This window comes from Pleurotus ostreatus (genome assembly GCF_014466165.1).
Source record: "Pleurotus ostreatus strain PC9 chromosome Unknown scaffold_7, whole genome shotgun sequence".
Lineage (NCBI taxonomy): Eukaryota > Fungi > Basidiomycota > Agaricomycetes > Agaricales > Pleurotaceae > Pleurotus > Pleurotus ostreatus.
Genome location: NW_023503162.1, coordinates 802,662 through 816,187, shown reverse-complemented (window position 1 = coordinate 816,187; position 13,526 = coordinate 802,662). Strand labels below are relative to the sequence as shown.

At 50.9% G+C, this 13,526-nt stretch overlaps 6 protein-coding genes across 6 annotated transcripts; 2 read left to right on the top strand and 4 right to left on the bottom strand.

Annotated features, from left to right (window-relative positions):
* Window positions 1-198: 198 nt before the first annotated feature.
* Window positions 199-1,907, top strand: PC9H_009456 (uncharacterized protein; the record flags this gene model as incomplete). The annotated part of the gene is made up of 7 exons (XM_036778958.1): window positions 199-277; window positions 341-435; window positions 490-714; window positions 774-864; window positions 918-1,044; window positions 1,317-1,740; window positions 1,797-1,907. 7 exons carry the CDS (start codon window positions 199-201, stop codon window positions 1,905-1,907), a joined length of 1,152 nt encoding a protein of 383 aa, XP_036628347.1.
* Window positions 1,908-2,059: 152 nt separating this feature from the next.
* PC9H_009455 (uncharacterized protein) lies at window positions 2,060-5,723 on the bottom strand (the record flags this gene model as incomplete). Its single annotated transcript, XM_036778957.1, has 8 exons — window positions 2,060-2,800; window positions 2,849-3,516; window positions 3,805-3,946; window positions 4,006-4,263; window positions 4,316-5,092; window positions 5,145-5,224; window positions 5,275-5,420; window positions 5,482-5,723. The coding sequence occupies 8 exons, from the start codon at window positions 5,721-5,723 to the stop codon at window positions 2,060-2,062; spliced, it is 3,054 nt and encodes a 1,017-aa protein (XP_036628346.1).
* Window positions 5,724-6,082: 359 nt separating this feature from the next.
* Window positions 6,083-8,072, top strand: PC9H_009454 (uncharacterized protein; the record flags this gene model as incomplete). The annotated part of the gene is made up of 3 exons (XM_036778956.1): window positions 6,083-6,337; window positions 6,397-6,800; window positions 6,860-8,072. 3 exons carry the CDS (start codon window positions 6,083-6,085, stop codon window positions 8,070-8,072), a joined length of 1,872 nt encoding a protein of 623 aa, XP_036628345.1.
* Window positions 8,073-8,334: 262 nt separating this feature from the next.
* On the bottom strand, window positions 8,335-8,646 carry VMA9 (H(+)-transporting V0 sector ATPase subunit e; the record flags this gene model as incomplete). The annotated part of the gene is made up of 3 exons (XM_036778955.1): window positions 8,335-8,363; window positions 8,417-8,505; window positions 8,555-8,646. The coding sequence occupies 3 exons, from the start codon at window positions 8,644-8,646 to the stop codon at window positions 8,335-8,337; spliced, it is 210 nt and encodes a 69-aa protein (XP_036628344.1).
* An 826-nt stretch (window positions 8,647-9,472) lies between these two features.
* On the bottom strand, window positions 9,473-9,904 carry PC9H_009452 (uncharacterized protein; the record flags this gene model as incomplete). The annotated part of the gene is made up of 3 exons (XM_036778954.1): window positions 9,473-9,546; window positions 9,598-9,682; window positions 9,722-9,904. The coding sequence occupies 3 exons, from the start codon at window positions 9,902-9,904 to the stop codon at window positions 9,473-9,475; spliced, it is 342 nt and encodes a 113-aa protein (XP_036628343.1).
* A 772-nt stretch (window positions 9,905-10,676) lies between these two features.
* On the bottom strand, window positions 10,677-13,264 carry PC9H_009451 (uncharacterized protein; the record flags this gene model as incomplete). The annotated part of the gene is made up of 4 exons (XM_036778953.1): window positions 10,677-11,183; window positions 11,236-11,335; window positions 11,391-11,475; window positions 11,548-13,264. 4 exons carry the CDS (start codon window positions 13,262-13,264, stop codon window positions 10,677-10,679), a joined length of 2,409 nt encoding a protein of 802 aa, XP_036628342.1.
* Window positions 13,265-13,526: the final 262 nt, after the last annotated feature.

Sequence of the window (13,526 nt, the reverse complement as noted above, 5' to 3'; positions counted from 1 at the left end):
AGAAAATAAATTGCGACGATCGCGAACGAAGCGCACTTTCGCCACGACTCCTGCCAGCACGTGTACCACTTCCTTCCAGCTTTTCAGCGAAGAAGTCCCGGTCGCTACAAACGCGAATATTTAAGAGATACAATGTGGTGGATATTCTGATTACCCACTAACCTTGCCTCGCAATCACCTCGGCAAATAGCTTCATCCATGAAATTGACTTTGGCATTGAGCTCCCTTCTGGCCCTGCTTCCTTTGGCCACCGCCGAGCAACCCGCCTGGGCGCAATGTACGTCCATATTCCTGACGTAACTTGGAAAGGATGTTCACTTACCAACATTGGAACGTCAAGGCGGAGGTATAGGCTGGACAGGCGGCACTGTCTGTATCTCTGGATGGACATGCGTGTGGCTCAATGACTGGTACTCCCAGTGCTTACAGCCGACGGTAAGTGATCTAATGACTGTAAGCTGAACCAGCAAAGTGAATTAATGCCTGCAGACGAGCGCACCGGCGACCACAACGCCGAGCACGCCGACTACGTCGACAGTACCGACAACAGTACCATCAGCCTCCCCCGGATTGGATGTGGTGGCGAAATCCAAGGGGAAACTGTACTTCGGGTCCGCCACAGACAACGGAGAGCTCAACGATGCGCCATACGCTGCCATTCTCAGCGACAACAAGGAATTTGGCCAGATTACACCTGGAAACAGCATGAAATGGGTAGGTTTCGCATGCCTCTGCCATAGAGACGCAAAACTAACCAGTTTCGAACGCGACAGGACGCGACAGAGAGGTCCCGGGGTGTCTTCACATTCTCTGGTGGCGACGTTATTGCTAACTTCGCTGCGGCCAATGGGCAACTTCTGAGAGGTATGTTACTTCCGCGTACGCGTTAATTCCACATTAAATTCGGAATTGTCTAGGGCACACATGCGTGTGGCACAGCCAACTTCCCAGCTGGGTCACTGCAGGCAATTTCAATGCAGCCGACTTGACTAGCATCATCGAGACGCACACCACCACCGTGGTTGATCACTACAAGGGACAAGTGTGAGCCAACAGATCCTCGTTTATTGAGTTCATTTGCTTACTGCCTCTCTCGCTCTATAGCTGTAAGTACTGTCCATGAACTCAATTAGCCGATTTGCTTAATTTTACATCTATGAAGACGCATGGGACGTAGTGAATGGTGAGTGATGAGAATTTGTGCGTTAGCCAAAGTACTAAAGCTCTCACCTCAGAGGCGTTCAACGACGACGGTGTAAGCCCGGATCGCAATAAATATATGTGGGCGGGGGCTGATTTCAGCGACAGACCTTCAGAACTTCGGTCTTCTACACAACCCTCGGCTCTTCATACATTGCCACCGCCTTCCACGCCGCTCGCGCCGCCGACCCCGACGCCAAGCTCTACATCAACGATTACAACATAGACGGTCTCGGGGCCAAATCAACCGCCATGACCAACCTAGTCGCACAACTGAAGGCCGACGGCGTCCCAGTTGACGGCATCGGCATCCAGGGCCATCTCATCGTCGGTGCGGTCCCAAACAACTTGCAAGCCAACTTCGAGCAATTCGCCGCGCTTGGTGTGGAGATTGCTATCACCGAACTGGACATCCGCCTGACCTTGCCCGTAACACCGGAAAAACTCGCCCAGCAAAAGGCCGACTATCAAAAGGTGATCGCTGCGTGCGCGGCCGTCCCTGCGTGCGTTGGTGTTACCATTTGGGACTGGACAGACAAGGTACAGTCCTGTGTTTTCTTCTGCAGGACGCAAGCATTGATCTATGTCGCCATCAGTACTCTTGGATTCCAAGCGTATTTAGTGGACAAGGCGCTGCGCTCCCTTGGGACGAGACTTTCGTGAAGAAGCCTGCATACGACGGTATCGTCGCAGGCTTTGGAGCCTAAGCTTAAGACCTATTTGGTTCCAGAATAAAATATCCATAGTTAGCTAGCTAGCGCTATAGAAAGAGGAACATGCGCCTTAATTCTGCTCCTATCTCCTGCCAATCCACCCACATTCAAAAACCTTGATTAAAGATTAGACCTGAATCACAATACTATACTAGCCCACTGCCGCCCATCTTCACAGTATCGAGAACTGCCCTTACGACTTCTCCCCATACTCTTCCTACCATCCCCGCGCCTTCCGCGGCCTGTAATCTTTTTCGTACGAGGTCCGCCGTAGCGATCCCAGCGCTAGCCCTCGATCCTGGGCCAACCAATTTCCGCCGCCCTCTCACTCGGAAAAACAACGACACCAAAGGGAAGATGATGAATAGAACAAAGAACGTGGTGAATTTCGACGTGGTGAAATACGGTTGGAGGAACGCTTTGATGAGGGAATACGCGCTGGGTGGACGGACCGCGACCGGCTGTTGTGTTTGAATGTGTGAACGAAAGGGAAGAACAGCCGAGACGCTGGAGCGGTGCGAGCTACTATGATGTGATGGACTTCGACGCGATGAGCTACGTCGTTGCTGACTACGCGGGGTCGCTGTCGCTGTCGAGTCCGTGGACGAAAGGGATGCTGACGAGCCGTTCCGTTGCCTCTGGAGGGCCGGGCGGCCGTTTCTTAGGTCACGAGGCGTTGACGGCACAGCTGTGTGAGTAGATGTGGTAGAGAGGGACGAAGAAGTCGATGCTGCGGACGGTGCTGGTGAATGCGATCGCTTGTTAGCATGCCCATTTCCATTTGGAGTAGCTGATCCGTTCGCCGTCGGTTTGAGGGGGACAGGTTCTGGAGGAGCCAGTGATTTCAAATATTGCTCGTGCAGCGCGTGAAGGGATGTCTTCAGAGCCTGGAGTTAATGTAAGCGGGAGAGAATGCAGGCAACAACGTTACACACCTCTCGTTTCTCCTTCGCAAGCTGGGTTTCATAGTCAAGGAACTCTCTTGCGTATGCCCAATCCTGGACTTTGGGCAATACCTGTAAACAATACAGTTCTATGACTTTGTCGTACCCTCCATCCTCGTTGGTGTCCAATCCGATAAGACCCCATCGGGCAAGCCATTCCTCAATGAATTTCCTTCCAACATCCGGGCAATCCAATTTCAGAGTTGAATAAATTAAAGTAACGAGAACTTGAGACGGCAAATATGCCGAGTCCCTTTTGTGCTGTCCGTCCATTGCCGGCGTAAATAGTTCTAGCGAGCGGGCGTACATTGACTGAACGAGCGAGTGGGGTGTTTGAATTAACAATTCACGGAGATCCTGGGGTATGGGGTCTGTGGGGTTGCGGGGTGAAGCGTACAATGTTGTCTCCATTGTTATACGCAGGATATCCCATTTCCGTCGCTGACCATCGAGGGGGTCCGCCTTCGACGACGGTGAGGTGGGTGGTGAAGATATTAATGAAAACGCTGAGTGCAGCAAGGAGTTGGTAAGTGAAATATCTCGGTTCAGAAAGGCTTTTGCGGCGCGGTTATACATCGACCGTAGTGTCGCCGTATTGGGGGACGAAGGCCCGGACACCGTTGGGGACGACGACGCCGCCGCCGCCGCCAAAGCCGATGCTGGGCTGGCCATGGCACTTCTGGTGTTGACAGTGAATTGAAGCTTCGTGACCGTCGTGGTCGGCGCAAGCACGAAGCGGGATTCACGAATCACGAATCACATGCTCCGGTACTCGGCGCCTACCGCTTCACGAATTTTCTGTACACTGTAGATGCAGGAAGTGGAATGTATACATTATGTACAACATCAATCATCATTATCCACGCCGTCACTCTCTTCACCATCGCTGACAACTCCAATAACTCCACCGCGATTTTCCGCCTCGTTTCTTTCGCGGAGAGCCTTACCCGCGGCCTTCAATTTAGCCCCAAAGGCCTTCCTGGCACCGAAATTCGCGCCCACATCCCAGAGCTGGAGCTTAGCTTTCGAACCACCCGCTGCGAGAGTCAGGGGGTCATCGGGAGAGAAAACTGTTGAGAACACCTTGCCCTGATGGCGGAAACAGTCAGATTTGAACACTGGGTTGGGCGGGGACCACTATCACTTACCACACCGAGATCTCGTGAAGTAACCAAGCTAACACTTCGCTTACCACCGTCATCTTCGGCATCGATGACATTCCAGACTTTCACCATTTTATCAGCACCGCCAGTGACTATGCACCCTCGGATGTGTGGGTTGACGTCCAGTGCAGACGCGGCACCATCGTGTGCACTCAGTGTAAAACGCGCAGGGGACGGATCGTTGAGGTTAGACGGTAGTGTCCGCGCGTCGAAGTTCAATACAAGACCGTTCTCCAGGGAAACCTGCAAACTCAGGTGAGACATCCTCTCCGCAACAAGAAGAAAACTAGCGTACGTAGAAACCATGTGCTTCCCAAGGATCCCAACGCAGAGCCTCTACATCAGACCCAACGACAGCACCCACACCAGCACCTGGCGCGCGAGAGTCGAACGTCCGCACGGTACGATCATAGCTCCCAGTTAGCAACACCGTTGGCTCCTTGTCGTTCCATTGCACCGATTGCACCGTATCTTTGTGCACATCATCAAAACTTCGAATAGCACCTCCACCCTCTCCGGAAATAGTAGGATCCCTGCTCAAATCCCAGAGCTTCACCGTTCGATCGGCGGAAGCACTGGCTAGCATATTTCTGTGCGTTTTGTTCCACGATAAGCTCAGGACTGCACCTACGTGATATGCTGAAGAGGCAGCGCGGTGCTTGGTCTTCTTCTTTTTCTTTTTTCCGGTTCCAAGAGGTACGGGAATGTGGGCGGCAGTCTTGTCTGGACGACCAAGTATGGAGTCGGGGTACATGGGGTCAACAACATCCAGCGACCAAATCTCTATTTCAGGATCGAGGGTGCCGACAGCAATGTAGTTGCCCATCTGTCGCAACTCATTTGCTTTCGGTGCGGTGTGTGAAGGAGTAGATATCGGTGCGGGAGAGAAGTCGAGCCATTCAAGGCATAGCGGGAAATTGGGCAACATGAGATCGTGGTGGGTATATAGATTATCTTGGGACTCGTCGTAAACGTAGATCTCTAGTTGGGATATCTCGTCTTCGGTTTTAGCGACGACTAGGAGGTTGTCAGTAGGGTAGATCTCCAGTTCTTCCCTTTCGTCCTCCGGATCCTACAATAATCATGTGTATTTCCTCGTAAAAACCAATCATTTGGGTACGCACGTCTTTGAGGGTTATGTACGGGTCCTCTTCGTTGTCCTTGTAGTACGTGAGGCCTTTTATATTGCTGAATGGTCCTGGATCTTCGTGGAGAGTCAACGGGTGAAGCAGATGCACAGAAGGATGTACATACTGGAAGAATGTGTATCGTCGTCGTATTCGTCTAGTTTGTACGCAGATAGATCATCTGGATCATTTTTTGGTTGCGTGTTCGGTTCGCCATCGACATCCATCGCATCGTCCTTGCCCTCTGATTCTTTGCCCTCCGAATCCTCATCGCTGAGAACCCCGTTTAACAAAAAATGACGGTGAATGCAATAAAGGAGAAGAACGTACTCACTCAACCCAAGCGTCGTCGCCATCGTCGTCTACCACGTCGTCCCCTTCATCCCCCTCAGCTCCCTTCCCCATCCCTTTCGCAGCTTCATGCGCCCTTTCCAGCTCTAGCTTCGCATCTTCCAGTTCTATCCGGGCCAAGGTGCTTACACGTTCGAGTTCCTTGTCATCGAGGACATATTTTGAGGGGTGTTGCTCGGCTACACCCCTGCGAACCCAAGAGACCGCAGAGATGAGGTTGCTCATCTAACTTGGTGCATAAAATTTGAGATTGCTGCTGCCTGCAAAGTTATTCTGGCGACTAAAATTTCCTTTTTTGAAATACTCTCACGGTCGCGATAATCTGACGTTAGGCAACAATGATTATCCAGTTAAAGTGAGCGCAGTCCATGAGGCGGATCTAGCTAAAGAAAGAGAACATGCAGTCGACTTTACGCTTTGTTTCACAAATCAACGTTTCCTCGCAACGCATGTTCTCATTGTTGTAAGGTGGGAGTGATCTGGCCTTTACCTCGAGGCGTTGGAACTAGTTACTTATAGCGCAAGATCACACTTTCTTTCTGTACTGATTCAAACGGTACTCCTTAGTGGCGAGAATATCCGACATGTCATTTTCACCAGCACCACCAAGTCCCAACAACTTTCCATCGAATCTACCCAGACGAGAATCACTCGGACCATCGCCGCTCTCAACACCTGGGCTGGAAGTCGAGTTTCAAGGGATTGAGATATCAAGCGAACCAGAGACCGACCATGACGCCGATCCTGAATCCGAACTCAAAGTGACGTTCTATCCACCGCTTGTACTTCAGCGGCGGATATGGATTCTCAACATCTTGCGAAACCAGCGGATCACTTCGGTGAGTAGCCTTTGTCATATTGCGTGTTCAAAGTAGCCTGACGCAGGACGACGTTGAAGATTCTTGATATTGGGTGTGGAGAGGGTCAGTTACTCAGTGTGTTGGCTCAACCCGCGCCATGGCTCCGTGCACCACCGCCAGACATATTATCCCCGGTACCAGAATTAGATTCAGCGGACGAAATCATCAACCTCAACCCTAAACGTATTATTGGTCTAGACATATACGAACCCGATCTGGAATTCGCCCTGCAGAGTATTGCACCACCACCCCCACCTGAGCAAGCATACCAATCCGCTGTACAAGGCATCGACCTAGGTGGGAAGACACCGGTAACGCCAACATACATCAGGACCCTTCAAACCATACGATGGGAGGAGATGGAATCCAAGATTTGGCTGGGGGGCCTTGAGGTAGTGAACGAGGAGTTCTTGGACATTGAATGCATCACGTCATCTGAGGTGTGAGTAAAGACATTTGGGGCTTCGCACACAAGCTACTCGCTGACATATTAAACATTAGAATCGAGCATCTACCAGAACATATCCTTCCCTTCTACGCACCAGTGATTCTAGGAATATACCAGCCTCGCTTCTTCTTGATAACAACCCCATCGTACACATTTAACGCGCGCTTTACCGCTCCCGATGCTCCACCTTCAGCTCGCAATGGGTTCCCGGACCCAACGGGACGAACAACGCGCGTATTCCGCCACCAGGATCACAAATTTGAATGGACTCTAGAAGAGTTTAACGACTGGTGTACGAGTACTGCGGCAGAATGGGGATACGATGTTGACATTTCGAGCGTAGGGAGGACATGCGAGGAGGATCCGTATGGGCGGGATGACGCTTTGGGTGGAGCGTCTCAGGTCGCCGCATTCCGACAGAAAGAGAACTTTGAAGGGAAGCGGAAGGAAGCAAGGAAACTAGTGGATGAAATGTGGAAGGATTTGGAAACGAAGGGCATACATCGAGAGGCGCATAGGCTTCTCAGAGCGGACATCCATCCTGCGCACCCGAGCTCCCGGAAGCCTGTAGCAATCCACGCGATTGGCGAGGCGGTTAAGGCGCGGATGGAGGAAGAGCGTGAGGCGTTCGTGCGTTTTGAAGAATTGTGGTTTGATCCAGAGATCTCAACCCTCTGCGGTGGATGGATAGAGTTCCTGTTGCAAGGAGTGGACAAGTCGCCGCACTTATTACTACAGAGAGATGGCCGGCAAAATACGTGGATGGTAGAACTCATCGGGGGGCCGAGAGACACCAAACCGCCCATTTGGTCACAAGGCACGCCAGATGGAGCTCCATCTCTAACACTCAGCGATAATCATAACGAATGGGACGAGTATCAGGATGGTGAGAGAAGTGTAGACTTGATACCTTCAGATTGGATTCCTGGGCAAGAGGGGAGCTGTTATGGTGAGGGCGAGAGCAGCGAGGATGCAAAAGATTGGGAATCTACGGCGGCCGAGGGAGACGTTTCGTGGAATGGGTCGGAGGTGGGCGATGATAGAATGGATGAAGATGACGAAGCTGGATGGGGTAGTGGTCGAGGGTGGAATCTCATTGACAGTCGACGTGGTTGGGGGATGGACTCGCTGAACGATGGGGAAATCCAAGCCAAGTTTGGCAAGGGCAAGGGCAAAGACAAGTCAAATGACAAAGACGAGACACTCAGCGGATCGGGTACTTCGACAGCAGGTTGGGACGGTGATGCAAGTGAGGACACTTCATAGTTTTTTATTCCAGGCCCCTTGCCAGACTGTTGGGCAACCATGTACACTTACTAACTTTCATCGGTTCAGAACCTTTATTGGGTTCCCATTATGCTATTCGAGTAGGATGTAGCTGACAGCGGTTGTAGTGACTGAGGCCGAGAGACAGTCTTTTGAACAAAGCGGTGGAAACCACGGTAAACGAAAAATGTCTAATCGAGGGTGAGAGTTTGGACGTCGCGTGGAAGAAAGAAACGTACCCAGTACATGCCCACCACAGCCATCACTCAGCTAAAGGCGAACGACGCGGCGCTGCGACGAGGTACCGTCAGACAGGAAACGATACAGGGGACTTTCCTGCTCACCAACTAAAGGATGTAGCTGGGCCATGTACGTGACCATCCATAGTAGGTAGCAGGCTGCTACGGTGAGCATAATGGCGGTTCGAATTGTCCTGTTATGGAATTGAGGCAATAGACAGATACGAGTTCAATGAAGCGTACACTTGATGGGGACCCTTTGGTGTAAACAAAGCAGCAGAAGTCATTACGCCCAGTGTCACGACAAGGAGAAGAATAACGGGAAATCCGGACATGGTGGGCGGGAAGATTGATGGTTGGAGGTGAGGGCGCGCCGATTCAGGAAGGTCGGGCGCTCGGCGTGGGAAAGCACTCATCGCCAAACTGTGGCAATCTCCGCTGCTTCCTGGAAAGGAATTACTCGTTGGGAACCGAGCGAGTCAGCGACATCAGATTTTTGTATGAGGAAAGGGCGGCCCTTTGGTGTATTGGTGCCCCATAATCTCTTTGGTATTGTATGATTTTACACTGAACTTAACTAGAATAGTTGCCCTGCCTTATACGCGTCCATCAAGCCATGTATAATACCGCCGCAGCCCAACCTCGCACTAGCGCACCCGTTCTTCAGATCTTGGCCGAATCTTGCATCTAAAGTCCTCCAGCGCGCTATGTGCAATGCCAGACAATAAGCAATAAGTACAGTATACCGCAACTCATCTACCTTTTCTCGTATTCTTGTCTGCTGGCGAAATCTTCATCGTCTTAAGTTCGTCTGCGAGTGATTGCTGAACAAGCGAGGGCGGACCTCGAAAAATTTTAACGATTGTGTACGTGGGTACAGGCAGACTTACGATTTGTTTCTTGACGTGATCAAACGGTTTGCTCAGCGAGTCTTGTACAATCTTGTACAATACGTCTGTTACGTTGAATGTCGTTTCGGAACAACAGCGAGTGGGGTTGCTTAGCTGAGCAGATGTGTCAGTAGACGATAGATGTAGAGAAGTCGACTCCAATGGAACATACAGTCGGATGTGATGGGTAAATGTTTCCGGGTCCACTCGTAACGACTCACTTAGCATGGCTGCGACATCCTCTAGCGAAGAGTGAGACCTTTTGACGGCATCAAGACTCATACCACTCCGCGCTAACTTGCGCTGAAGCTTCCAGCCGTGATCGTGCATGCATAAGGGCATAAGCTGTAGAAACACAACACGGACATTCAATCTAAGGATCAACACCCGACATACGTTTCAAAACTAACTTCACGTTGTTCAGGAAAAGGATGGTAGTGCCGTCTAGCCCATGGAGGTAAACCATCTGCCCTGAGGACCACTGTGAGTGATGGGGAAGAAAGGCACGGAAAGCACACACCGTATCTCTCCTTCCATTCGGTGAGACGGTGCCACAGGCGCTGTCCCGGAAGTCTGAGTAGATTACCAACAAAAGGCCAACTTGGAGGGCCGGGAGGGTAGTAGCATCGGGACGCCTATTCTTAATCCATAGCCAGAAGGCGACACCCACAAGTGACAGGATACTGGGGGTACTAAAAACCATTGATCAAGCGGAAGTACGTGCCACGGTCCCAACAGCGTTCGTATTTGTACCCAATGGCATCTAGCGACATGATAACATCAGAAACGAGAAATACCGATCACGAAGAGTGGAGCAGCGGTGGAATTCGAAAGAGCTCCATGGGTGTCCGGTGAGTTGTTCTCCTGGCTGACTACTTGAGATCTTGTCATGAGTTTGTCAATTTTCGCTGTTGATATGTCCTGGCTTCGTCGCTGGGATGTGCCACCAAAGGAGACAAACCTCGGGTAGAAATCCGGAGCCTTCGTTGGTACCGCAAGATGAAATCCCCAGAACAAAAGTATCAATCCCCTGCAGCGATATAGCTCAAAAGCGTGCTCACTTAATGGCTAACAACACATTTCATAGTGTAAAAGTTGCGGCCTGTAATCCTTTGTCGACTGCGAGAAGCCCCGTTAGCAGCACTGAATGTCGATCTACATCAGAAAGAATTCCAGAGCTGTGCGACATTGTTCAGTACACGGCGTGCCCAATTGATGTTCAGATAAGTCCCGCTCGAAGTTACAACCGCGTATATTTGTCGTCACCGGATGGTGCGGACGACGTCTATTATTGGATGAAGCGGTCGATGAAGCTGGTGAATTGGACGCCTTCTGGGTATCGTAGCCTTCGGTACACCAAACGAGTCACCGCTCCCACAAAAAGAGACGACGGGGCATTGATCAATCGGCATGACATCCATCTTCAAAGCTTGCTACTGTGGTAGTTACATAGAAAAAAGAAAAGGTGAACCGACTCAAATTCCCTTCTTTCCCTTTTTCAAGCCCTTTGAAACCCCCTTGTCCTTAGAATCCCTTCTTAAAGTGAATGTGGTGGGAAGAAGAGGGATATGGCCTTCTAAGATCCGAACGAATTGTATGTACGCACGATTGAACAAATCGATGAGGTCCGCTTCGGAAGTGGTACGCATCTCTTTTTCAAAGGAAGCTGCGCTCGCAAACAATTTGTGCAGTAATTTTCGGAATGGCCGGAGGATCGAAGAGAGTTTGATCTGCTTGTACAACTCTGGGTCCGCCCACATTGAAAGGGTGGCGTGCTTCGAGAGAGCCGCGATGTCGAGCCTGACGGCGTTCATTTGCTTCCACCATGCTTTCTCCCGTTTGGTTTTCTTAGCCGTCCAGCGAAGGAGTTCATAGAGAAGTACCCAGACAAACGACTCCAGATCATCAATGGGGGTATGGGAGGGCGGCAATCCAACAAGCCACCGATCAGCTACTTGTGCTGAAATGAAAGGTAGCGTGCCCTGGAAAATAGATCAGACGAAGCATTCAGTTCGAGCAACTGTGGGTACTGACGGATCGGTGAGAGGCTTGCTCTCTGCTACCCCACTCTTTTGCAACATCGCCGTCGATGAGGACCGCAATGCATTGATTGCTTCGAACGGTTGAAGATAGGCTGTATAAAGTTATGAAATCGGTCGCCGCGCGGGAAGGACTACTCTTAGACTTACATGGGAGGGATCTTGCAGCCATCTATAGGTTTAGGCAGCACGACTATGTTGCCGTTGCTAACATCACGGTGCAAATAACTGCCAACTGTGAACAATGCACAATGTCCTGGTAGGGATGAGCAGGACGGACCGATGACGAATATGTGAATAAACTGACCGATTATTGCGTGTTGTATGGCGCGCGCAAGCGTTCTGGGGCCATCAACAAGCTCAAGACGTCGTCCCACAGTCTTGATAATGAGATGACGATGACGTCGGATTTCAATGGTGTGATTTTGATGAGGCTTTACTTCCTGAATTGCCGCATCGTCTTCATGGTTGCTATCGTCTTCAACGCTGCCAACACCTTCGTTGCCATCACTGTTCCCATCTGCTGTGTGGTCACTATCTTCATGGTGGTCGACGTAGCTACCGCTTCCCCTCCTGTCGTCATTGTCGTCACTACCATCGTCGGTCTTATACTCGATTGGGACGATGAGGTTTTCCAAGTCCTCTACCTCGTCCGCTGCTACCGTGTTTTCTTCAGCATCACTCCCGTAACCGTCTGAATCGTCTGAATCGTCTGAATCGTCTGAATCGTCTGAATCGAGACCAACTTTATCATGCGAGATAATGTCCCATTTCACCGCGGTATGCTCCGTCGGGATATTGAACTGTTCAGCTTCATAACCACCCAAGATCTCGGGGATACCGATGAACCCTTGCACGGAGTGGAAGACATCCTCCTCCTTGTGACGACCATCAGGTTGGTGGGAACATTTGACGATGAAAGTATCAGGGAACTGAATCGGGGCAATATGTTTTGTCACCGATGGAGGAAGGGGGATCAAGTCATCAAAGGGGCTCAAGCGGGACCAAGGTTCAAGCTTCTTATCGTTCAGCAGCAATACGCGCGCCATGTTGTCACGGACTTGAGATCGTGTTTTGATGCCTTCGTCGGCCGGTGTTTCGTCCTTCTGGACGACAAAGACGCTGGTTGCCCGAGCACGGATAGCTTGGCGACGGCAGAGAACAGCGGTGATGCGATACTGACAATCATTGAAACTGATGTGTGAGTGAGACATAGATGGCTCGCATCCGGCCTTCTTTAACGAATCCCATTGCCAGAGGCCGACAATGGTGGATACAAACAAGTGAAACCCGACAATCATCTTCAGATTCATCGCCGTACTCGCCAATAACCCGCCACGATGGTATAAACAGAGACGGAACGAACCTTCGGCATGGTTCAGACAAAGGATGGGGATGAAGACGTGGTGCTCTGTCGCGGCGAACATGCATCGTGCGTAGGTAGCCGCTTGAGCTACGAGCTCCGGCCAGCTAAGCCTAACCTCGCCGGCCAGCATGGCATGATACCAGTAGATGCGTAGGCCTCCATCAAGGGTGGTTTTACTAGCTAGGAGATCCGGTTTCAATGCAGCCTCGCCGTCGACGGAGCCCAACATGCTTCTATCATAGACGTAGAACCTTGTGCCGGCGAAAAAAGACCTGGCGTATTGATTAGGATAAAGGGCTTTGAAGGCATCGATGATAGCGTTGAGTTTCTGTATAAATGGTGCATAGAATTGTCTCTCCCCAGCGCCGGGTGCTGGCCAGTTAGTGAGAACGACTTGCTCTCCGCCCAGCGTTGTCGTGAACACTTGTTGTTTCTTCAACAAATCAAGAACTCTGGTAACAACAGTTGGGTCGGCTGGACAGAAGGTGTCCGGCACCCAACTTGCCTCGAAGGTGGCGTTACGGAGCTCCCGTTTGACTATAGTCCGAAGCTTCTCTTGTTTGCGAAAGTGGGTTTTTTTGTCGTCTGTCTTGAGGGCGCTCGTGTTCGTAGAGTGGAAATGGACGTTGGTGTTCTGCTTGAGGGGTGTTTGTAGCATCGTGTGGACGTCTACGAAGCCTGCGCGATTCACTGTCTTAGTTGGGGAGCTTGCTCTTTATCTGCGTGGGGGGTTCAAAATGTGTACATATACCTTTTTACCTATTAGATTAGCGGAAATTCAAAGCCAGGCGAGCACAGTAATAAGGTCGAAAAGTAACTTTATGCACACTCCGAGCGGCGCAGTACAAGTGCGCTACCCGAGAGGAGCCCGTATGGTAAACTACTACAGGCATAGCGCATACTATTAGGTGATACAAATG